Source organism: Ischnura elegans, chromosome 1, assembly GCF_921293095.1.
Source record: "Ischnura elegans chromosome 1, ioIscEleg1.1, whole genome shotgun sequence".
Lineage (NCBI taxonomy): Eukaryota > Metazoa > Arthropoda > Insecta > Odonata > Coenagrionidae > Ischnura > Ischnura elegans.
The window spans coordinates 52,402,037-52,428,342 of NC_060246.1; the positions used below are offsets into that span (position 1 = coordinate 52,402,037).

Genomic DNA, 26,306 nt, shown 5'->3' on the forward strand with positions numbered 1-26,306 from the left:
CGCAATTTATAAATCTCGCATTTACCGCTTATCCTGGTGGGTATTCCATACCCCCACACACCCCGGTATTAGTTGCACCTAAACCCACCCCCCCAGTCTTAATTCCTAGCTTCGCCTCTGGAAGCACCTAACCGGAAATCGGGGGATCCGGGTCCCAATCCCGGTCACGGCGAATGATTTTTTCTCTGTGGATATTTCGCACAATCCAAAGATAGGTACGACACAGCTGCAACGGTCTACAAATCCCATTCAATGGTCAGCAGAGTGATTTGATGCCTTTGTGAGTTCAATACAGAGCTAAGGGAGTAGAGCGTGTGGATGCTTATTGAAGGATCCCGGAATCAATTTTTGAATTAAGCCTTTGAGCACCCCCAAACTAAAAACTTGAGATGTGATGTGCCTCAGGGTTAGGAACTGGGCCCCCTGATCATGAATATGTGAGATTCACGCATGTATGGCTCAGAGGCGCCGACTCCATGGGGCCTGAGGGGGCCCGAGCCCCAACAAAAATGCGCTATGGAAGTGAGGAAAAATTATTCCAGACTTGCCGATTTTCCCAGGAGTGTCCAGTTATCGAGAGTCGAGTTTTCAGGGTTCTAATGTTAATCATATGACTCTTCTAAAATACTTTAAAAACCTTAAAAAATCACTATTCATAAAATTTCCCGGGAAATATTCCCGGTATGGGCCCCCAATATTAATTTTAAGTCGGCACTCCTGGTATGGCTTAACTTTAAGTGAGATCAACCCTTATTTATTTATATCAACATTCGTTATGAAGCCCCGAAAAAAGGAATCAATTAATTCTCATGGAAATTCAAATGATTTTTGAAAACATGCCTTAGGTAAATGCTCGACATCCCAAAATAATTTTTTGTTCGTTGTGTTGATGTTGAATGCAAAAGATGGACTCATGGCTCGAAGGCAAACTCAGAGGGAAGGGTCTAAGGGGAGTATGTGCAAACGGCTCCTGACTCATGGGTGCGTTGGGGTCGCGAGTGAATAAGGACAGGCTGGAGCAGCAAGAGATGGGGAAGAGGATTATGTGAGGGGGTTCGAAGGGAGGGGGAGGGAGTGACACGGGTCATCAATCACGACGACGCCAAAACCTCTCCCGCACTCCCTTCGCCCGCCTGTCTCGTCCGCCGTCACTCCGTTTGGTCGCGGGATCAGCCCCTGCTTGTCTTCCCGGCATTTTTTTCACTCACTCACTAGGGCGCCTCTCCCTCGAAATACTAGACCTCCTCCCTAATGCCCCATCGCCCACGGGCCGAGATAAAATGCGCCCGCCGCCGCTCAAGCACTTCCCGCTTCCTCGACGCCGCATTCCCGCCCTTAATCGAGAGTCACCCGAGCATTGCAATTTACCCGTGGAGAGGAGCGGCCTCCGCTCTCAAATTGACACTGGATGTTGTTCGAGGATGCTTGCCTTCAATATCAGTTTCAACGAGATGCATTCCAAAATCTAATTTCGCGCTCCGAGGTCGATGTTCCGTGGTCGCTTCCTCGAGGTCAAATTCTGTGAATAGTCGGCCATTGCTTGCCGACAAATATATTCAATATCACAATTTGCGATTAAATGCTTTCATATAATTTTCTCATGCAAAATTATTATTTTCCTTGGAATGAAATTATCAAGTTATTTGTTCTTCCATGGGAATAAGGTACCACGTATGGCAATACTATGGCATACGTGAACACACATCACAGTCGGTGTAACTAAAAATTAAGATGACGAATCACTCCCTCCCTACCGGTCGTTGCACGATCGCTTTGCAATATCGAGATGAGCTTAACGATGCGGAACTTACACGGAGTTTAGCAGGAAGTGATGCAAATAGTGGAGTTCAAAAATCTATCGTGCCAGTGAAGGGACTTAGGGACGGTATATCGAATGAAGAAGTAATAAAGGGTAGGTGGGTTACCGAAGGCTTTTTCGTATGGAAAGATGTAGTCAGTGGGAAGGAGGTGGAAATATTTGAAAATTTTCTGTGATAAAGGTGGATGGTAAGTAATCAGAAGTAAATTAGATTGAGGTCAGAAGTGGACTAATGATAGCGATGGCAATGAAGTAGTGGATGTGGCCCAGCATGATATTTAACCTCAATTTTAAAATATCCGTTTCAAAGTGAGAGCTTCATGGCTCATAATACAAGAGGCAGTTCTATTCTTCAAAATGAAATGAATGCACTTAATTAAGGGTAAGTGCACCGAGTCAGATAAGTGAGATAATTTGATGGATATTGGGGATCGAATCAGGTGCGACAAGTTTCTGTACTCATTTGAATTTCTGCAGGACGGTGAATTTCTGAAGTGAAAAATAGCTTGGTAAAATTTTTCGACGTACTCAGTAATTGGTGCAGATATTGTAATTTAAGTATTGTACGTAGCTGCTATGAATAATTACGCTAACTTCAAGATTATCTCATTAGTAAAAACATACAATAGGAATCTGATTCCCTTTTTAAGAACAAGTTACGACAGAAAGTTCCGCAAAATGATCGCTTACTTTTACAGTAATTAATCGAGTAAAATTTTACTATGCAAATGTGAAATATTTTGAAGGAGGGAATAATGTTAGCAACCATCTAATGAATGGAGCAATAGGAAAAAATTCATTTAGTAAGGATGAATGCATGAAAGATTCGAATTACTATACCATTGAAACTAAGGTAATTATTACTATCATTAGCGCAAGAAAAATAATTTATCCCTCTATTTCAAGCATTAATTTCCCATATTATTTGCTTAAATTTCAACGGAAAAGGAATAAACGAGGCCCTTTACCTGCAATGCGGTCTAATTTATGCATCTGTCGAGTAAATAAATTTTTAAGTCTGAAAATTTCATGAGATGTCGTCATAGTTGTATTTTAATGTAATTTTTTAAATCAAGAATGTGGAACCACTTCCGACAAACTATCCAAATTCCCATCTACTTAATTTCAGAGTCCAGTGCTACTTTTCTTGATTACTTACCTCTACATTACACAGCTCACCACGACTGTCTTGAGCATGTGATATGAGTTGGATAATACCAGTATTTTCGAAGATACATGCCTTTTCAATGTTCATTTCAATACCCATTGTCGTATTTTCTCTCTTCTCTAACGATCGATGGTATCATTTTACTTACTTTATTCTCATTCATAATATCTTAAAGTAATTGAGGTAACAGTTTAAAAAACAGTTTAGAAAACGATAATTTATTATGGTCCGGTGAGACGGAGTGCATCGCCGGACTCTCTGAGTAACGTTAACAATAATAATGATCAAAATGGCTGCACTGTAACCGAAAGTTGTGCCAATATTGAATACCGAACTATATAATTATTGTTGAAAAATGAAAAACTTATCAATGAATTCCATTGAAATCATGATATTCCCCCTTCTTCCACAATATCAAATTTATTGGTAATTAAATTTCCACTCGAAGTAAGCAGATTTAAAACAAATTTTATTATTGTAGTCAGCCGATCTGGCCACTTTAACCGATTTAAAACGAGATCTCGAAAGTAGTCATTTCAATATTGGTCGCCTGCGCAGAACGCAGTATTCTCCTAGTCAATGCCAACTCTGGGGTTGGACTACGCTCATACGGGAGGACTCGGGTCGGCTTGGGCTTTATGAATGCTATTTATGCATTCGACAGTCCAAGTGTGCGCTCAGTGAAGTACTTTGTTGGACTCCCGGCGAAACCTTTAGCCTTACGCAGTGTTTTCCGGCTCCTGAGTGAGAGGAACCGTCGCACAATTAGGAGCGGTCTTGTTTTGCTCCGTGGAAGGTGGGTGTCAGGAGCGCCTCAAACCAGTTCGGTTATAGGATTATTTCCTTTTATTGTAAATATTAATATGATTTGTTTCAGGAAATATCCATACTTTTGATTTCTTCGTAAGAATGCTTATTACCTTAGGCCAGGGAAGACAAACTAGCACAATCACCCGGTGATCCGAACTAGCAGGAATACTGGATGGATATTTCAGGTGGAGTCTTCAACGTACATGTTCCTTCGTCTGAAATTACTGCAGTAAGTAGGATACTTTTGTACCGTACTCAACATGTACATAGTCTTTGCTATACCGAGGGGGTTTCAGCCCCTGCTGAATTTTTTCCGTTTTGTCCCTCAAGAAACCACTAGCCCAAGGACACTTATCCTATGACTTTATCTCATGTATTGAAAGTGATAGACTTGCAATTAGATGAGAAGGCCAATGATCGGAAATATGCTCAAAATCGGATAAAAATTACTGCCGCCAGAGCCCTGAACACTAAAGTTTACAATTTCGAGAAAAAACAGGCGTATTTCGGAAGCATACTCATATGAAGACCCAGCCCAAATTACTACGCTATGGCTGTTTCGTTGGAATCAACGATGAATATAAATTTCAGCGCTATTAAAACGAAATGTATAGCTTATTTGATGAAATTTATGGTTTAACAATTCGTGGGAATTGTCGACAAATTACAAGTACAGGCAACCCACATAACTAATAACCAAACCCCTCCCTCGAGACAAATCACTGGCTACGTGGCTGCTCCCCAGGGACATATTTCTCACCTCAGGCTCCCGGCAGAATACAGATGAAAGCCCTCATTGCTATAGCCTCTAATTTTGAACAGTAAAAATATGCCCCCTTGTGACCCCACTGAGGTATTTTGCGATAGTAGCCCCACCGGCGACCGATGTGGAAAATACGACCCTGACTCAGTGGCGCCGACTCCATGGGGCTTGAGGGGGCTTGGGCCCCCTCAAAAATTCGTTATGGGTGTGAGGAAAAAATTTTTCAGGCTTTTCAATTTTCCCCGGAGTGTCCAGATATCGAGATTCGAGTTGTCAGGGTTCTAATTTTGATCATATGACTCTTCTAAAATGCTTAAAAATCTTAAAACTAACTACTTATAAAATATCCCGGGGCAAGATCCCCGGTTTGGGCCCCCCCAATATTTTTTGTAAGTCGGCATCCCTGCCCTGACTTAACCATACCTAAACATACTGAAACAAAGTCATGCTCATTGGTGCTGGCAAATTTGCATTTGGGCATAATTTATGCAAGACGACTGCGTATTTTAGTAATTTATTTTTCTCCCTGGAAAAGTTTGAGTTTTTCTCCATTTCTGGCGTAGCTATTTAACTTATACTTCTTGCACTAAGAAAGCATTCACTCCTGAATCCATGACTTCCATTTCATGGTATTCGTTGACAGAAAAATTTATTTTTCCGAACATTCATTCCGTGGAAAAATGAAATATACGTTTCATTTGCATCAGTATCACGTTGCTCGTTTTACCAGGTCGGAATACTGAACTGACCGTGGGTCTATTGTTCCTAAAGAGAAATTGGGACGTGGCGATAGATTCACGGACACAGCTGAGCCACAAGCGTTACACACCTTGTGCGGTGGTTTCGTAACTCCTGTGGGCAGGCCACTGACCTTCCCTCCACCCGCTTATCTCGGAGCCTTCATCGGAAAATCACCCTCTGCGACCACCCCGTCAACCTTCTGCGCGATCCCGTGACCCCCACCTCTTTTGAGCTCCCTCTAACCTCACTCAACTCGCCCTCCGTCTGACCTCTTGCCTCCCCATTTCACTGCAGTCAGTCAGTCCCCTTTCGACCTGGCCACCTTGCCTCCCTCACCAGCCTTCGACTGTCCCGCCTCCCCCAATGCTTCCGCCCACAGCTCGTCCCGGAATTTCCCCAATAGTCATTCGTTTGACGGATCGGTGTTCCTCTTCATCGGGATCATGTTCCGAGCGGGTGTTTTGATGCGCTCTCCATGTTAACATGCAGGGGCGGTGCGCAAAGTGATTTTCGACCCCTATCGCTGTTGTTGATGTTCCTTTTACGGAGGGGATTGTGAGGGGATGTTTCCCTTTAGTGGTTGCTTTGCATAGTTACTGGTGCTTATCGTGATTCTGAACCGAATCAGTCTCATCTGTATTTAAGTTCAGAACCGCGCACTTATTTCTGTGGATATATTTATCCCTCCCTAATATGAATGCATTAGAATTATTGAATCCATATTTTATACGGAATTACGGTTTTATTTTACGACATTTCATTGTAAACTTGATGTTCTTGGTATTAACGGCATTAGCTGAGTGCGTAAATTCAACAATTACTGAGACACTGAGGCTTACATAAAGCCTAATCAATGCATTTTTAGTGGAAACTAACTTTAAACAAAGCGAAGTTTGTGCTCTCACCTTAAAATACCACCAGCTCTCGATGCTTGGAGAGGTCCGGTGGACATTTCATTTACTAAAAGTATTGTTATTATTCAGCCAGTCATACACTTCATCGTAAATCAGCGGCGGAGCTTAGTGTGAGTGAAGCTGTAGGTCAAAAACTCATCAGTCCCTATATCAATTATCGCCCGCCTTCGAATATCTCCAATTCGCGGTCCAATTTTCTGTCAGAATTCTATGAGACATTTGTGGTGGCTGAGGGAATCAAATTACAATCTTGGGAAATGAAAGTGGGCAGAGTAGTGGTATGTAACATTTTTAAAGTTATTAATGCATTTTACGCCTTTGAGTTGGCTTGGGAGGAAAATCCAATTAACGTTAATCTACTGATATTTTTTTCCTCATTTTTGTGCATGTGTCACAGACTAGTTGTCAGGGGTTACAAGTCTTTGTGTTTTGTGAATGGATGTTGTTACATCGTTGAAGCTTTGCTCTGACTTTTAATTTAATTGATGTACAAGTAGACCCTTTTTCTGTTACGCTGAATTTAGAGTTTATTTAGTCTCTCATGCTTACCTTTTTTAGTTGCTCCTAGGCTTCGTCGACTGGATATCTTACTGCCGATAATCACGTGAGTCAGACTAGGGCGTGCTTCTACACGAAATAAAAGTCACAAGTCAATTTTTATTTCTCTGCTTTTATTATTATGAGGTGGAACATAAAATTGCCAATGAGCAGCATCCTCTTTTGTCTTCTTTTCACACGATTTAGTCGCTCTGATACTCACTGTTTAACCGGAGGAAAGTTTGTGTCCATCTTTCATCTGGTCTCCGACGACTTTGCTTTTATATCCATCCGGAAACACACTAAATGCGAACGCGTCCTTCTTACTCAAATCTATTTTCATCATTCTGTCTCTATTCTGTCTGCATTCACTTCCTTTTTCTCTCTCTCTTCAGTGTCCAACCACACACAATTACTGGCCTCGCCACATGAAAGTCCATCCAGTTTCCCTTCGTCGAGAATCGAGTCATCCAAAATAACCTCTTCGCTGAAGTAACTTACAATTTTTGATGTCTGTTTTCCTTTCAAGACTTCTGCTCACTCGCTTCCTAGGTGGGACCAATGTTTGACCTTAGTCAGGCGGAAGTGATGTCATTATACATAGAGTAAAAATAAAAAATATGCCTGCTGTCAAATGTGCATGTGGAAAGAGTCTTTATTTATTATTTCGATTGAATTGGGGGAATATGCATATGAACTCCGCCAATCAGCCCTTAGGCTCTTGAAATTCGTGTCTGGTAGTCTCCCCTTACTACTTTTTTCTTTGGAATGGCGACTGTTGAGTCAAGAGATGATGTTTTTTGTTAGTTTAGAACCCGTTGACGTGATGATATGTTGGCTTTAATAGACGACAGACTTTAAAATGGGGTGAAATAAATATGACGATTCGACACATTCATACATTTCCAAATACACAGGTAAGAAATCTATTCTTAATGCAGTGCAGAATTGAAGCTCTTTTTTATAATATAATTACTATTGTCTGTTTCACGGCACAGTTATCATTTACGTTTACCATTGATATCACCCAAAGAAATATATCACTCGTCTCAATTTTTTTTTCAAAAGTCAGTAATCTTTTAAGCAACTGTATTAACATTATTGTATATTTTATTGTTGTGCCTAAGAAAAGGCCTTAACTGCGCATTCTTTCTTGCGAACGAGTTTAACCTCTTGGTTTTCTCAAGCAATTATTGTTGACGACAGCTTTGTATGTTTTTTAACAATGGTTTACACAAAAACCACCATTTAGCGAGTGTTATACACACGTCAGCACAAATAAGCGAGTCATTAATGAAACGTAGACTTGAGCGTATGGTTTACCGAGATTACACGTCGGTCTATCCAGAAGTCCTGCTTTGTTATCGTTAGATTTAGACTCCCCGAGTGGTTATCCCATCAATTTTTTGACAGCGTCGGAATGGAAGAAGAGATAGTTTCATTACTGCAATTGGAACGGCCGTGTTAGTAAATCAGTCTTTGTCCGGGACTTTTTATCTGCTGTAAAAACGACTATTTTAATAGATTACGGTCATCCCACCGCTGAAACGAGTTCAATTGGTGAACATGGACATGAGATTTTTATCTATGCTCTGTAGCGTGATCTTTCGGAGTAAAAAGGGATCCGAATTTTTATGGTGAAAAAATTTACTTAAAAAGATTTAAGTGGCAATCGTTTCAGTATCGATTGAGATTGAAACCATGATGAATTGCATTTCGGACATAATCACGCAAGTGGGGAGGAGAAATTTTAAAACAATGAATGCTGTCCAATTACTTGATGGTCTTTACTCTGAATGACAAATCTTTAATAGAACTCTCATGATTGAAGCAGGAGTTTGAATTAACCGGTGTAATATCCCAAATGGGGACGAGATGAAATATTTTATTTTAAAATAAATGGGGCTTTGTAATGCGCAATCCTAATAACAAAATACTAATAATTAAAAATCAAAATCAACCCAATTTGAAAATAAAAGAAGCCTAAACGTTCATATCAGTAACAGCAACATTAACAACAGTGACAACAACGAATATACATATATGTATATGGTATATATACAAGCGGCATTTGTTTTCAACGCAATCACCATTGAAATAATGTACCGAAGGCATTTGCAATTTTTACACTTCTAAAGCTCTCACCAATGCAAGTAAATTTTATACACTACGACATTCTAAGCACATTCACTGACTGATGTTAATTGACTTCAACTACTGGAAACTGTCTAACCGAACAGCAAACCTCGAGTGGTAAGGGAGTCTCAGCAGGGCTCATGAAACTGAGAACTCACTCACCAACGAGAATCCACTGTCCTCTATTTCCTATGTACGGAAAAGATTAGCGATTTTGAGCCGATTTTTACTCTCGGATTATTACATTCTAATTACACATACCTTACCTAAAAGACTATTCATTACTACCTCCTTCCCAAATATTTTATGTACAAGGACGAACATTGGTAACTTTAATAATGATTGATTGCGCCGCAGGGAAATGTTTTTTTTTTTACGGCGAGAAGATTAGTAGAAAATTTTTTCGTGATTATCAACGCAGTGTTAAGTAGGCTTTTGAGTTAAGATGAAGACATAAACGAATTTTCTGTGAAGGTTTTTTAAGTTCTTTAAAATGTATCTATGAATATGCAGTTAAAAGTCTTTTTTGTATTACTTATGCAAGAACAAATATTCCGTCAAAATTAATGAAATATTTTTCTTTATAAGTCCAAATGTGCGCATTGAATAGAACGAGCGTAAAAATGCGACTGAGAACGACGCATTTTTAATTTAACCACCTCGAAACAAGGTGTACAGCCCTTGCAATGATTTATTTGGCCGAATTATATACTAATGAACCCGCACGCCTCAGCCATACATCATTCATCCGTTGCATGCATGCATTTCCTTACACGCCTGTCGAAGCTGTCCGCTGGGTGCGTAGGCCCCAATATTCCAATCACACCTTGGCTTACTCTCACATGCACTCATGACATCACACTTCTATATTGTTACATGCTCAATCATACCTCAGTCAATCACACAGATCATCCATTCGCTACTGTACTCCTGTTAATCTTTGGACATAGCAGACGACCAAGAAATTCTCTCCCCGCCTAGAACGCAACCGCCCGAACACCTAAAGGAAGATTAAGTCCCTGCATGCTATCAGTAGGACTGGATAGTGCAGGGGACTTACTTCAGAATGCGCAATTTTGTTTTTGGCCTCTGAAGACTGTGCGTCGTGCGTTCTTCATCAAAATACAAGAAAATACTTTTTTTAACTGCGTGCTAATATCATCGCGGCATTTCCGCTTTACAAGTTTTAAATTATTCCTCACCGTTGTAGAAAAAAATCTCTCTCTTCCTCACTCACACAAATTCGCACTCATGCACACGTATTGTTATAATTATTGTCCGTTGAATCCCACGCAGGCCGCTAAGCATGCGCGTTAGATTTATATATTGGCAGATAAGGACGTTCTGAAACAGGGAAGCGCATTCAGTAATAATATCGGAGGTATTTAAAATCTGTACAAACGTAGACAAAGATGGAAATGGATATCGTAAGGCGTTAAAAGTTAGAACTCAACTCAGAGAAAGGGATCGGATTTTAAATGGCTTTCAGAGCGTTTGAAAGATAAGTTATTATAAACAAGAATGTTGCGCAGGGATAATACAGGCTGCTGGGACGATTGTTTCAATAAAACAAGAAGGGTACCTGCGCGACTGTTCTGGCGAAGAAGGTTCGGGAAGGGACGAAAGAGGGAGGAAGAAATTTCCCACCTCACGTCATGTGTAGGTCTCCCTTCAAGATACGAGTGAAAGTCTTTTTGAACTGTTGATTGGCAAGAGCGTAACAAAACGGGTTCATCGGGCTGTTGGCGTAGCAAAGAAAGTAAGAGAACATGTAGAGGTGCTCGTTCGTGCACGGTGGATCGGCGCAGAAGCCTTCCACGAGAGCCAGGACGTGATAAGGGGTCCAGCACGCCACGAAAGCCCCCAGAATGAAAGATATGGTCCTGAATGCTTTCCGTGCCCTGTTCTCCGATTTCGATTTCTGACGCCCGATGAACGGCGGGACGCCCAGCCCCACCGATCCGCCCCCCTTCCCCTTCCTCACCTTCAGCCTCTTCCCTATCGTCTTCACGAAAGCCTTCTTGGATGCGCCCGTGCCGCCCGCGGCAGACGTACCTCCCGCACCCGATCCCCCCACTCCCTCTGTTGTAGTTGTGGTGGTGGTGGAGTCCCTTTTTGCAGCGGTCGCTGTCGTGGCCGGTGCAACGTGAGATCCGCCCAAACCGCGGGCTCCTGCTTGGGAACTACTAGTGGCCTCTGTACCATCCGCCGCCGCCCCAGCGTTGGATGGACGATCGTCAGGCTTATCTTTCGAGTCCGCCACCACACTCGTTACCGGGCGTTGATCTGCCAAGCTCACGGTCGTATTCACTTTGTTGACCGGCGCGGTAGAAGAGGCTGGAATCGGCGTGTTAGAGGATGCGGCCGTAGTGTTAGCAGCCGGAGTAGGAGAAGCAGAACTCTGCGGAGGTTGGGTTGTGGAATGGTGTTGTTGCTGCTGCTGTTGTTGTTGCTGCTGTTGCGCTTGTTGCGCGGCAGCTTTGAGTAGCGCTGCCTGGAGGAGTGAGCTCGGAGGTTGACACGAGGTGTGCCCCGCACCGCCGGGCGTGGAAGAACCGCCACCCGGGGCGGCGCTTGAGCTACCAGCCGCGCTTAATGATGATGGCGGACTCTCGAAGCTGGGCGAAGGTACCACCACGGAGCTCTCATCCATATAGCGCAGGTCGGCAGTGTCCAGGCCCACCAGGATGTCATAGGTCATGGTGTACACCCCGTTGATTAGCAGGCTCCTCGGTCTGTCGGATGAGGAGGCGAAGGAGGCGGACGCTTCTTCCTCGGAAGAGAGCGGGGGCGAGATGGCCTGTCTCGGGGGAGGGGGTGGAATGTGTGAGGGTGTGGGACTGTTGGTGAGGGGTGAGGCGAATTGGGTGGGCGGCGGGATGATTATCCCGGGTTGTGGTGAGGAGGCGGAGGAGGAGTAGACCTGCTGGTGTTGATGGGGAGTCGTGGAGAACATGGACATGAGCGGTGTGAGGGTGGCCGACGAGTCACCGTCTCCGGCAACAGCCTCGAAGGAATCAGGATTATCAGTGTCCAGGAGGCTCTGTTGCTCCGGTATCTGCGGTAGGGCGGATGGGGTAACCGGCGGTTGTGGTGGCGGGGCCTGTGCAGGGGGCTGGGGGGACTGGGCTTGAGCCTGGGCGGGGGGTGGTTGGGACGGACCTCCATTCGCCTGCGGATTTTGTGGCGTCCTGCACCCTTCAGGACCTCCGCAGTTGCCCATCCCCGTCTTCTTTTTCGGAGGGGCTACGCTCTCGTCGTCCGAGTCAAACGCTGGGCTGCTGGATCTTTCAGACTTCTCCACCTCTCCCATGTTCTTACGGTCAGAGAAGCTCGTCGTTTCCGTCGTTCCTTTAGACGATGTTTTCTGACTGGAAGTGGAATCACCGGACCCCACTCCTCCGGGCGCCGCACTGGCCACCGTGAGGCCGCCCGCCCCAGGGGCGCCATCCCCTGCTGTATTGGTGCCTCCGCTCTGGTTTGCTTGCGCCTGTCCCCCAGCGCCCCCACCACTAGCGGCTACAGCGCTTCCTCCCGTGGACGCCAGTGCTGCCACACCTTTAGGCTTGTCCTGACTGAGCAAGGTAGACTGAGTTTTCGACATTCCAATCCCCGCTGTCCTCCCCGCCATACCGGTCATCGCACCCGCGCTCATGGCTACCATTGATTGCATCTTCCGCTGCTTCGCTTCACTCTTCTTCTGCATGTCGTAGGCCGTTTTGTATATCCCGCCGTACAGGACGAAGAGAACCACCAAGGTGGTCCAATAGTACGCTATAATCAGCGCGGTGTTGAAGACAGGATCCTTGAGGAACTGAACTGCACACTGCCCGGGCAACAGGTCACGGTAGCCCACAAAGTGCTCCCAGCCGAAGATGCTGATGAAGAAAAGCAGCGCCGGAATGATCCACGTGATGGTAACCATCCATATGACCCTACGCTTGGTCCTCCAGTTGCGATATTTGGCTGCGATCTTCACGGAGCAGAAGCGGTCAATGGTGATCAGGAGCACGGTGTATTGGGAGACGAGGCATACTGTGTAGTCGACGGAGAGCCAGAGATCACAGAGAATAGGACCTAGATCCCAGGAACCCATGAGGACGTAAACCGTGTAGAATGGCATGGACACCGTGCCTATGAGCATGTCCGTGGCCGCGAGGGAAGCGATAAAGTAGTTGCTGGGTTGCCTAATGGCGCGGTCCACCAGGAAAGCCAGCAATACGAGGATATTACCCGCGACCGTCAGGACGATGCAGATGCCGAGGCAGATGGCTATGAGAATGGTCTGCCAGAGCGCGAACGGGGGCAGCACGGGGGACGGGCTCTCCGTATCAGCCTCCGTGGTCACTCCCCACGTGCCCCCGAGGGACGAGTTGGCGTACGGGCCAGTGCAGTTCCTGGGCGAGTAGCAAAAGAGCGTGCCGTTGGCGACGGAAGACGCGTTTCCCCGGGCGGTGTACCACTCGAGGTCTCCCCCGGGTGCGGAAGGGTCCCACGGAGGCAGTGAGGAAGCGTTGGCCAGGAGGGTGCGGCACTCCGGAGAGAATATCCGCTGGTAGGCGTATCGGCATAACTTCTGTTGCTGGCGTCGCAGTTTCCTGTCAATGAAAAAGGGATCAGAATTAATTGCCGTTTGTGGATTAAATAATGAGCATTTGGTTAGAAAAAAACAGACCGAAATATACTCGAAGGATTACATTATCATGTTTTTTCACGGCTTTAGCATTCGACGAAGTCATTTTACTGAGTCTTAAGGCTTCATTACACGGCACACTAACCCGTGCGAATTGATGTCTAAATTTATGAACGCGAACTTGAATGAGCACTAAAATGCACCGTGTTACCACCCAACTTGTGCTAATGCATGTGCAGGAAATTGAACCTGTTATAATTTGGTTCATGCATTCGTACATGTTCCGTTCCGGTCCACCAAAGTCATTCATGCAAACAGACATTGACATGTGCGAGTTAATGAATCGTGTAAATAGGCCTTTAAAGAGAAGGGGAATGTTTATGGTTGTCTTATTAATTACTGATATGAGAAACCTCTGCGAAAAGGTAATTATGTTTGGTAACAATGGTGTCACAATTGGGACACAATTTGTGGGAATGTATTTTTACATGTGAATTCCGTGTGTTTTTACAACTGGTCTGATCATCACGTTGACTAACGTGAAGAAATAGCAGTTTCCACCATCATTGATGCTTAAAATAACACATTTTTATTATCAACCCTATCATTTGAGGTTGGCTCTTGAAATATCTTTTGTACGTTCCATACCATTTCAATTATGTGAAAAATTTATCATTTGCTGGTTCGTTTCCTCATTCATTACAAAGTATGTAAAATATTTTACACGATCAGGCATGGATACAACTCGTAATGTTTGTCATATTACGGGATTAAATCGTTTTCAGGGAATGAAATTTAGAATTGCTGATGTCTTGAGATAAAAATATTCTTTTCTATTGTAGTCATTAATCAGTTTGTAAGAGCAAAATGTTCATTCTATTTTATTCCGCTAATTTCTGAAGGAGGTTTCACCACTACAGGATTTAACAAACATCAGCTAGAAAGCACTTTTTGGACCATAGTGGAGAACCAGCTATTCTCGTTTGAAAAAAATACCTGAGTACCTTAATTTTTTGGAAACAACTTTAAAGTAAAAATTACACTGCAATGCTATTCAACTATTGTAGATAAGACAAAATGTATCGCTTCCTTTGAAACCTGTAATTTAAAAACATGTTCTGTGGCAAGAATTGTTTAATGCAAGCATTATTTCACGCTCACCAGTTTACGCTGGTGTAAGTGAAGAAAAAACGGCTATTAAAGTTTCAAATGAATAGGTGAATATCAATTTTTTGTTTGTCATATTTCCATATGCTTACTAGAAGGAGTGGCTTTAGTTATCGGATCGAAAATTTAACTAGAAATAATTGGCAACTTGAATGGCTAAATATTATCTAATAAGATTCCGCAGAAAACCACTAATGGGTACAATGCGTTTCGGAAGCGTTTGAATTGCTCAGAACAGCGTGGCACGTTCAACCACCAGTTATTCTTCAGCAGACAAAGGGCATCAATTTTAAGAGTCCAAATACCACGCAATATGGAAATAAACACGCAGTTTTTCGACAATAAGTAGTAATTACGAAAACGATATGGATATTAGAAAAGTTGTTACAAATTAACATAAGCAGTAGAAAAGGGAATGCCGTTCAATGACTTTTACAAACTTAATCAGATCGGCGATCCAATTTAGTGAGAATTAAGAAAAAATTCGCGAAAGTGTACCCTTAGACACCAGTGACGTCACTACTTAAAATAATCACTGTTGTTGCTCATTGAAGTTTAAAACTTGAATATCCATATTATTTCGTGACTTCGCTATTTCAAGTCCACATTGGAATTAGACCTTGATCGGAATTCAACTCCGGATGTTAAAATCCAACGCCCACTTAAGCCGAAATTTGCTCTCTCATCGGGAGGACGAGTGTCGGGCAATAAAGCAAACATCAACAACGCAAAGTTTTCTAGGCTTGAACTTTCAGTCCCGTGAGGAGATAAACGTTGCGTAATCATAATTGCGTCTCTGGATAAATAGGACTCGGCCATCACTACATTTCGAACCGCTGCTTAATGGGACTGTATAGAGGGGGCCCAATCCCATTCCATTGAAGGGTGATCTCTGTTGCCACTTCGGTTGCATTTTAATCGGTTTAAAAAAATGTCCACGGCGTGGTGGTTAGTGCAATGCGATTCACCTTTTTCCAATATTTTGCAGTATAATGTATGTAATTGTAAGGAATGGCATGGAGCTTTAATGTATTTGATAGATCACATGATTGTACATATACAAATTTCGGTTAAAACCGAGAATTATAACTTATTTCCCCGTGAAACTCGGATCAATTCGTTCGTCGGCGATACAAGTGGCGAATTTTGTAAACCCATTTAAATGCGCGGTGGTTGACAGCACTTTTAGAGGCCGACTGGAGGACCTTCTGACGTAATATTCGGGCCGCTGTCCTTGGAAAACAAGCCGACCTCCTCCTATATATCGCTCAAGATCGTCCATGCTACATCTCTCCCGCGCATCGCCCTCATAATACCGCTTTACACCATTGCTTCAGGCCACTGGGAGTTTGGGCGGTAGGTCGCCGGCAGGTGCCCAAGAGTGCGGGAGTACGGCGGGCTGGGAAGTGGGCTTCGGGGGTCAAAATCGCGTACAGGGGTGTTGTGGAATGGGAGATGGTGAGTAGACGTGAGTCAAACGGGAAGCGGATTCATCGAAGCCTCACATTTACTGAGTGCATGATCGGATGGATTGGATAGAGAAATAGCCACGCTGATGACGGTAAAGAGCAAGAGAGACTGGTAGCGTGAAGTTTTCGAGGCAGTTACGCTTGGCGCTAGTCTCCAGCTTAACCCTCAGAGAAAATAAATAAACATAGTGCTCAAGGAAGCTTCAGAGAAACCAAACGCTGAGGCCAGCGTTGAATACCAAATTTCGGTAATGTAAATAAAATGAAATTTATTCAATGTCCTGGGTACGTACCCCTAAGAACAGCGAATTGCATAAAGTAGCATGGCATTTTTAGTTTACATTAGTTAAAAACAATACTAAAAACGTAATATAATATGTTTGATGAAAAACAGATATAATTTCAAACTCTTAAAATAACCGTGACATAAGATAAAAATAACTAATTTAATTACTTGTGTAGCACATCTTTGTAACATTTTTCTGGAAAGATTCCTCAGTCGTACATGTTTTTATATCGTTGGGAACTTAATTCCATACGACGGTAGATCTGACGACGAACTATTTATGGAAATTTAACATATTTGATGGTAATGTAGGGGGAAAAGTTAGTAATGATAAGATTGAGAATTGGGAATCGTCGTCTTAATATGGTTTGAAACATAAATCTACGTAAATCTTAGTTAATATCTGTTCCCTAATATACGAATTGTTTAATATACTCTTTAAAATTTGATATGAAAAGCAAATTTATGTTTCCCTTGTTCCTGTTTCCGCAATTCAAAGCTACGATAACATAGTTTAGTTCATTGTTTTTGGTTCGGTAAAATGAGAGATATAGGGGTATACAGAAAATCTGAATCCATTGCAAGCACCATTAATTATCAATCATTTTAAAATTTTCATATGAATTGAATCCTTCTGTTGCATCCAATTAAAATGTAAGTTGGATAGCTTATGAATCTTATAATTTTTCCATGTTTAAATTGAGCTTTTAAACGTAATATTAAATCCTGCTGATGAGCTAAGGTTCATTCACACCATTTATATTTCTTTACTTAATGTCGAGGAATGAGCATTCCAGAAGAGACCCTAATAACGTCAAAAGAGCTCTGAGCGTAGCGTAAAAATCATTTGTATTATTAAAACGTGAGGTACACGGAAAAAAAGACTTCTTAAAAACTATCAAACTGGTATCAAAAGGAGTAGTTTTGTCGAGTATACTTAAACTTCGTTGCAAATAATGAAGATCTGATTAATTTTATCAAACGTTCTTGATCAATTTTATCGAACATTTCAACATTTCATAATTTGGTCAATTGTGCGAATGAGTTTGGTAAAGATAACAGCATTTCATTAACAGAAATAAATTTCACCGAAGTGATGAATAATTTTACGAATATTAAACATCATTCATCATACTGGTTTGGTAATTGTTACCGAAACATTCAATGTTCCATGTAAACCGAAAAGTTCGATGAAAGTCATCAGAATCAGATATTGCTAACTTAACTTTTTTTTCAGTGTATGACCCTTGCAGATATTGATATCAAGAGACACAGTCAGAGAGACGGAGAAATAGTGCGATTCAGCTTGCACCCTTGAGCCAACGAGAGGAGAGAGATCCCCCGGGGAGATTCATTTCCTTGCCGTGGAACATCACATTTTACCCCGAATTAGGAGATAAGTAAATGGATTTGTCTTGTCGAGGATGGGAAAGGTGAGCGTGGAAGCCGTGTGTGGGGTTGGGTTGGGTTGGGACGAGGTCTTGTGAGGCAGATAGGGTGAGAGTGGCGCCGAGTGGCAGAGGAATGAATTAAGACGAACAGAAAGCCTCGTAGAAGAGGAACTGTCCCGGAGCACTCACGGCGGGGAAATAAGTAGGGTTGGATGAATGGATCGGAAAAATGGAAACCATTTTCTCTCTTGGTATCTAATGGGGAATATGTATCTTATTGCGTGCAGAAATCGGATAACAAGGCAGGGATCTGGGGGATCTTCGAATTATTACATAAAAAATATAAGCCTAAGGAAATGGACAAATTTTTCCATTAGCTGAAGGATTCGGGTGCCATGCAGGCCCGATAAGACTCAATTATCTAATCTTATATATGATTTTCGAAGTGCCCAACGAAAGTCGCGATTCCATATCAATTTTACAGTTGTGAAGAAAATAAATCCGTGGAAGAAAACCAAGCCGCTATTTCATTTGCGAAATTCAATCCTCACGTAGATAAACCGGATACCATTGAGCGTGTTACTCATGCGATTTAGTTCCCATGTCTTTTGACGTAGATGTTAGAATTTTTTCCATCAGTTTAGATTTTACTGCAAAAAACGACGAAAAGTTCAAATATTTTGCAGAGTGACAGTATTAATTGGTGAAGGGGCTGCATTGATGATAAATTTTAAAATTTAAACCTCATTATGCCATTTAATTCCCATTTTTATCGATAATTGGCGCTGCCAGTTCTTCATTATAGGTAGTGGACAATCCGCAACACACGCGGGGCTTTCATAGCAGTGTTGTGGGTTGCCTACTTCATAAAAATGATGACCCCCATCAAGTAATCTCAAGCTCAATCTCAAAGCTCAGTAACGAGTTATCCTCTAAAAATGGGTCCATAACTGGCACAAAGATAATATTAATCTCAGTAAGATTTCCAGCATTCATCATATTTGAATTCTTTTTTTGGTAATTCGAGCCAAAGAAATTTAATGCCAAATAATTTTGTTGAAATTCCCAAACTTTGAGGTAAAAATGCTGGCAGATAAAATTAATCGATTTGCAAAAGTTATGAAATCTGTGATATTTGAACGACTTGGGAAATTCTGTCCATCGTTGAAATTCGCTGTCAGAAAAATGTGGCTAAACAAGGCTAATCCATTCCTTGTTAGGCTGGACCAACGCCGATACATCCTTGAAGACGACAGATTTATCAAGGTTTCTGGTGGTGTTAAATAATACACGCGCACCTCATATCATGTACCGTCTTTGTCGCCTTTAGAACTATTCCAAGTTGATCTTCAAACTGCACTTAAGCTAACAAAGCTCTATACAAACCAATACGATTTAGTTTGAGCTTATAATAACGTTATTGTATATAATATTTAGATATCGCGTTAGGAATTTTACTATTTAATATACTATTTTTCCACTAAAAATAGGCCAAGGCTTATGTTAATTCACAACCATGAATCTAGAGTGGTTTCGCAGCGCTAAGACTAGCACCGGCAAATCGCATTTGTTAAGCTGTATTAGCAATAAACATAACGTAATTATTTACATAATATGTTTCACAATTTTAAATTCAGTAAATGAATTGAAAATATGTTCCGTTCAATCATCAAATTTCAAGAACCGCTTTAAAATTTGGTTTAAAGTAATGTGGATTTCGTCGAAAAGCAGTTCATAAATTATATAAATTTAGGTGTGCAGGATAAGCAACTGCTTTTTCATTTGAAGCCTGCCTACATCTTGCATGGGAGTGGCATGCAATTTTTTTTCATGGGGTATGCGGAGAATATTTTTTAGGGTGAAAACAAAGTGTAGAGAGAGGGTTTTGAAATACTCGAGGATGAGATCAAGGGATGAAAAATGTGGGTTGAGTTGCGAACCACTTGGATCACGCGTGATTTCATCTGGTCAAAGCTTGGGCATTGAGGTCAGCCTTTTTTATTGAGTATGTTCCAGTCCGCGGAGACAGCCGTTTTCTACTCCAACAGATTTTCAACCTCTCCCTATTTCGAAATTCCGTCCGAGTGTGGTGCTATGTGAAACCGTCGCATAAATGCACCAATCTCTACTTGAATAATTCCCAGTTAGGAGCGCATTGCGTGCATAGAATCCTCTCGGCGACTGCTAGCGCCTCGCCTTAGCGGTCGCTTTACTGACCCACGACGCAGGTGTGAATGCCGTGGATTACGTTAGTTCAGTGCTTTGGCGTGATGCTTGGAGTGGCGTGCGCGGCGACATGGGTGCTGTTGCCAGGGAGATATCTCATCGACAGGGGAAAATAGCCGGAAGATTTGTCCCTTCTCTCTTACGATTTTATTTAGCGAATGTGTTGGACCAGAATATTCTCTTTAATATTGTCCAAAATTCAGAAATGCGCAGGTACCTTTGATGTATATAGAACAGCAGGTTTGAATATTGGCAGTAGCCGCGGGAATCTATTGTTTGGGATGGAGGGTGTACTGGATGGATGAGTGTAGACTGGACTTCATGGGGCTGAGTGGGACGCTGAAAGTTTGAGGGTGGGGATTGTTCTTATAAATAAATATTAGTGGGGTGTAGAACCAATACATAAATAAAAAATGATATGTGAAAAGACGTCAGAATGGACAAAGATAAACATGTTTACAAGTATCTACATAATTAATCAAAATATGATTGCATTATAGCTATTAGTCATACAGAAATGCAGATAATGAAACAATATTCGTTTGAGCAATTGATTTGGATTTTGAGACGCCTTTTTTGATGCAATTACAACTACAACGGGAAAATTTTCCAAATAAATATTTTTGTTTCCTATTTCATTCAAACGGTGTTCTACCTATGAAATGTTCTCTTTGGCTCAGTCAAAATTATAACTGTGTTTAGTGTTTACTTGCATTTATATGATAAAGATTTTCCCATGCTTTTCATCACTTATCATACGCTATCATTCCACCTACGCCCAGACTACGGTCAAATTTCTTTCTGTGAGGATATCAAAATCTTTCAAATAAAGTAAAATTTCAGGAAACATATCATTCTATCATCAATTGTGGTCGATGCAAGCAGCATAAGAAGGTTTTCTTAGAATTGTAATTTTCTATGACCTAAAGAAGTGTTTGTAAAATGTGCACAGTGCTTACTTCATGCTTCAGGCTGCTTGATATGAATATCATCTGTGATAGACGACACTATATATTACAATATTATTAGTATAATGGTGGTAATCGAAATAAATGACAAATAATTGCGAAATGTCTCTCTAAAAGAATTTCTGGTCATTTTACACAATTTTGTAAATAATTCAACTAAACTTTGTCCATCATATTAAACTAATTCATGTGAATTACTTACCACTCAAATTGTCATGTCAAATGCCACTCAATTTAGGGAAGTAATGACAATTTAAAAAAAGGAATGACCCAAAAAAAATCATATCTGATAAATATATACTTATCATGCTAGTGTCATTGGCTTCAACTTACTGTCTAAATTTTGGGCCGATAAGTCTCGTGTAGCAATTGATTGAGTTACATTTGATGCAGTAGTATTACATACCGTAACCTCATGCATGAATTTCCGAAAGGATACATAAGGATGCGCTCTGTTTTCTTGAATAGTTTTTTTAAGCATATATTTCATCAGCCTTGAGGTCAGATTCATCTACAGATGAGGTTATCAGATATCGATTCTATTTATTATATAATTGGCATCCTGGGACTTCTGTATTTTCGTCAGGTTTGAGTGAATTAAAATAATTTTTTTTATAACTTTAGATTCTTATTTTCTTTCTAGCATTAGAAGTTAATTATAAAGACTTCTTCTGTAGGGATTCGTAGACATTACAAAGTCATAATACAGTGGTATCGATCTAAGTATGACACCTGTTTAAGGTGGCAAAGTAAATGAGAACAATTCGACGATTCATACTTATACTACGAAGCAACAGTTTTCATGAGTCTACAGACTCAGCCGTAGCTGCTAATAGTTTTTATAATAGAGGGATTTGTTATATCGGGAATTATTTTTTACTTTTGCTGTTTTTAAAATCATTAATGGTGCAACAGTTTCACCTTGCTACACGCTGGCATTAATCAAGCTTAGTGTGAAAAATCCATCAGTAAATGTAGCCTTGCTGCCGCTCTTTTAATAGAAAGAAAAAAATCGCAGGAAAAAAATTAATGAAACAGAAATCGATTTATTTTTATTCTTACATTGATAAATCTAGATGCTATAAAATTAATACAAAGTGGTACAAAAAATCACAAATTTATTCTATGTTAGAATTTCAAGATGTAGGGGAAACTGAAATTAATGTAAGCATGATTTTGTGGACGTTGAAACCTGCATTTTTACACTGTTCATGAAATATGGCGTGAAGAATATCATTCAAATCATAAAAATGTGAGGTCAATGAGAGCTTAGGGTACTTTCCAAGCAGGTGGTCCGAAAAAAATGCTGAATATACCCTGGCGAGATAGATAGAAAAGAAGGGGTCTAGAGGAAGTGTTAGACGTACGGGTAGGATAGATTCGTGTCCCAGGTTTGAGGGATTTTCAGGAAATATAGGGCAGAGGAAGAGTGTCTGGGGGTGAGCCTTTATCTGTTCGCACCATTGGGATGGGCCAGGGGCGAAAGCTGGTCAGAGACGCATTCGCTCTCCGCCACCCTCGGGTCTCAGGGGACGCTGCATGTATGTACACTCTGTTGACTCAGCAGATCCTCGGGGAAGAGTGTCATGGGATGAAAAGACACTTTTTGGTCTTAATCTTTTCTTTTCATCCTTTGCTGTCGCTCCTCGCGACGAGATCGATAAGCTCTGCATTAAGAATGAGACTAAAAATGGCCGGATGGCAGTGACATTTTTTCCTCGACCACCCACGAGGAAGAACTGAAGCTGCCCTGCTCGGTTGCATCTCTCTCAGTGGGAATTGAGGTCCGTTTAATTTTTCAGAGCTGAAAATCGAAGTGAAAATAACATGCTACAACACCAACAGCATAAATGAATTGGTTGAATCTTGCACAAAAATTGAATTCGATCATCACCAACCATCATGATAAGCCTAAGCAAAATGATTATTGGGAAATTTTAGGCCCCAAAATTATTAGGAAATTGACGTATGTTGAAAATTTTTGTCCATCTACGCTCTATAAGGAGAAAACATTTCGTCATAATAAAGTGGCCAAGAATATAATTTTACCTGTAAAGATTCCCGCAACTGAGTGGTTAAATGAATGCCATTCTAATTTTCCATCCTGTTCTTGAGTCCATCGGAAAAATTTAGCCAATGCAATGAAGTTAGTGCATCGATGGACTTCTGATCGTAGGGTCTCGGAATCAAATTTCGGATGAAACGTTCAAACGCCTCCAATGAAAACCCTGGGCAGTGCGAGGTGGTATAAGGAAAATAAATGCATCTTCTTCCATATAAGTGTGATATAACATGCCTATGGCTAAGTTTGGGTTGAAATCTTCCCTCACCTTTCCAAAGCAAGGTTAAAATTGAATGATACGAGCAAATGATTACTTAGAATAGATTAACAGAGCTAAAATATGAAAATACATTTTGATTGCAACACACGAATCCTTCATCCTAATTTCAGCCAAAGCATTATTCCGTAATTTTATGGTATTGATTAAGAATTCTAAAGGCGCAGTGTATTTGCGTAGTTCGATCAAGAAATAATTAGACCATCTCTGTATTCTGAAATAAATATTATATAAATATATAATGTGGAGGCTCAAATTCTAATGTTTTTATTTAAACTGGTATGGATGGATGGTGGATGGGTATTCTTCCCTTAAAGCCTTTTGCGCACCCTATGAACCCTGCAAATCTCCGCTCTCTTAATAGACTACCACCGAAATCAGGGTAATTGAATCCGCATCAGTTGGTAGAAATCATCTCCCGTCTTCCTAAAATTAAGTTTTTGACAACCATGTTACCGTCTAATACGTATTTTTCATACTCAGAGTGACAATCTTAAAAAAATCCGTACCAGCTGTGGCTTTTATATCTGAAGAAGCCAGGAATAAAAAGAGGACTATTGTGTAAGCCCAGGAGAAAATTTGATAAAAAATGAGCTCCTCATGAGATACAAATTAACGATCTTACTTTATGGGAAAAATGAATCATAATATAGAACTCATTCGAAAACCCATTGCTATTCCAAAAGAATACAGAATTAATGCCTACACAAGTATGCTCAATATTCAGACCACAAAAAACCTAAGAGAATTGCTTGTTTGGCTTTATGATGAATAAAACAATGATTATGTGAGTGGCCTTCTGCAAACGACTTCTTTAAGCGATAAAGCTGGAAAATGGAAAAATAAATTTTTTCATCGTTTGTACTTGTTTTTGGAATTTCGCGGCAGACACCACCTCGCCACGAGTGATGTATTGAGACAGTGTTCGCGGGACGCGAGCGACCACGCTGCCGTTATCCGATGCCATTTATTTCGCCGCGTGTCGTCGTTTGCAGGCGCGCAGGGGAGTGAATTAAATCTCTTATCGCCCGCCGAGTCGAGAGTTTTCGGAGTGCGAGCACTTTTGTGGCCCGCTGTCGCGTCGCGGAGCTTCCTCCCCTGTCTTCTCCATGGGCCTCTCTTCCAAATCCCCATCGTAGGGAGGCGCAACAGTGGCACGATCGTAAAAAAAACATATCCCACGCGGTCCATTCGTCGAATCCGCCGAGCAGATGGTGGAGCTGAAGCGAATCTCTCTTGTTCATTGCCTTGTTTCCCTGTGAGTTCCCTTTAAACTACTCTGATACCCCCCCATCTTCTCGTCAATACTTCCAACCCTCCAGACTGGTGGAAAGGCGCTCGTTTACTGGCCAGGTTACTTCTATCTTGATGGTGGACGGTTGGAAATTCTTCTCGCGAAAAAAGGGAAAAGTACTCACTTTTCTTCTTTTTTATGCTATTCATGATAATGAGATAACTCTTGGATATCATGATCAAGTAATCAGGTTCGGAGATACGTTTTTATTGAAGTTATATTGTGTGGAGGGAACCATCTCCGTGTAGGTGAAATATAGGGAGTAAATGAATAGTTTCTAAATCATGTTCTGTTGATTAACAGAATTCGTTAAAGTCTGGCATTTGAGTTAGCTGTGCTACTGATCGCCTTGTACCTCGTTTGAAATGAATTGTTTGAACGTTAACTGCGGGTGTAAATTCATAATTTTATATAAAATTATAAAGGAATAGTCCATAAATCAACGCAATAAACTTCAATCGACTAATGTGGGTTCCGCCAGATTTATTGCCATTTCAGAGTCCCCTGCTGTGGAGTTGGCGACACTGGGAATGGTTTTGTAAAGTGCATTTTTTTGGAATGAGACTCCAAAATGTTCTAGCTTTATACTGTTATCTAAAATATTGCGCTTAATACTGACTTAGTGATTGGATCCAAATGATGAATAGGTCCTTATATCTGACATTTATCCATGGAAAAATGATTTAGAGATAGTATTTTTAAGGAAAAACAGTTTATTAAATTGATGAGGGTGTCAGCCTAGCTTTTTCTATGAGAGACAGATCTCGGAATTTTTCATAAATGCAAAAGATAATTGCAGAAAACCCATGTAATATCTTAGCTAACGCATGAGAGAAAACGCATTGTCTTCCTCAGAAAGCTTTGTGTGCTGGTGAGCATTACCCCCAAGAAATAACGACTGTGGTTTTTTTTTAGGATGACTGAAAAGCAATTATGCGCACACACCCCAATAATTATTACTCTACTGTGCAGTTAGTCACTTTGCGGCCCATTAACACGAAAAGTAATTTATTTTTTCTCCTTCAATGACAAAAGAGCTTACAAAAACGCACTGGCTTCATCTCTAGTGTCGTCTCTGATGGGTTTCCCAGGCACATGGATCCATTTTGAGGTTCTCAGTCCCTCTCGTTCCAAAATCCATTCACTCCTACCCTCCACCCCACCTTCTACTCTTAATCGCTTAGTCCGTCCCTCGCCTCGAAACTCAATCTCAAGTGCGCACCAAGAAGAAGGTAAATTCTCCCAGCAATTGCTACTTCTACAATGTAACCACTCCTTTTAGAAAAAAATTTGTGGTTACTTCATGATGGCTTCCATGGGAAATCATAAATGGCCTCTTTAGTAAAAATGACGGAAATGAAGCATGAATTAAAACGTTTACGAAAACTCTGAGGAATAATAATCCTCCCTTTTGAATATTTAAATTTTAATAATATCAGTTTTAAATCATACAAATTTTCCGCATCAAGGGATGCGTCGTTTCAATACTTTACGCTATAAACATCGCCATGACGGGTTAGCGGTGAAAGCCTGCTTAAGGTTAAGACCATAGTTATTCTTATAATAATAGAAGTGTAATTAAATCCATATTCACTAATTTTTAGACTCATAAGAGTGCATTTGCTTTGCAGTAGGCAGCTATTAG

At 41.3% G+C, this 26,306-nt stretch overlaps 1 protein-coding gene across 1 annotated transcript in view; it reads right to left on the reverse strand.

Moving 5' to 3' along the window:
* Window positions 1–6,865: 6,865 nt before the first annotated feature.
* LOC124160578 overlaps window positions 6,866–26,306 on the reverse strand; it is a 360,597-nt gene continuing 341,156 nt past the window's right edge. The window contains exons 4-5 of the mRNA XM_046536463.1: window positions 11,354–13,486; window positions 6,866–11,209 (exon numbers count right to left, since the gene is read on the reverse strand). Of these exons, the coding sequence (XP_046392419.1) occupies window positions 10,537–11,209; window positions 11,354–13,486 (2,806 nt within the window). The 3' untranslated portion in view covers window positions 6,866–10,536. The remainder of the gene's footprint in view (window positions 11,210–11,353; window positions 13,487–26,306) is intronic.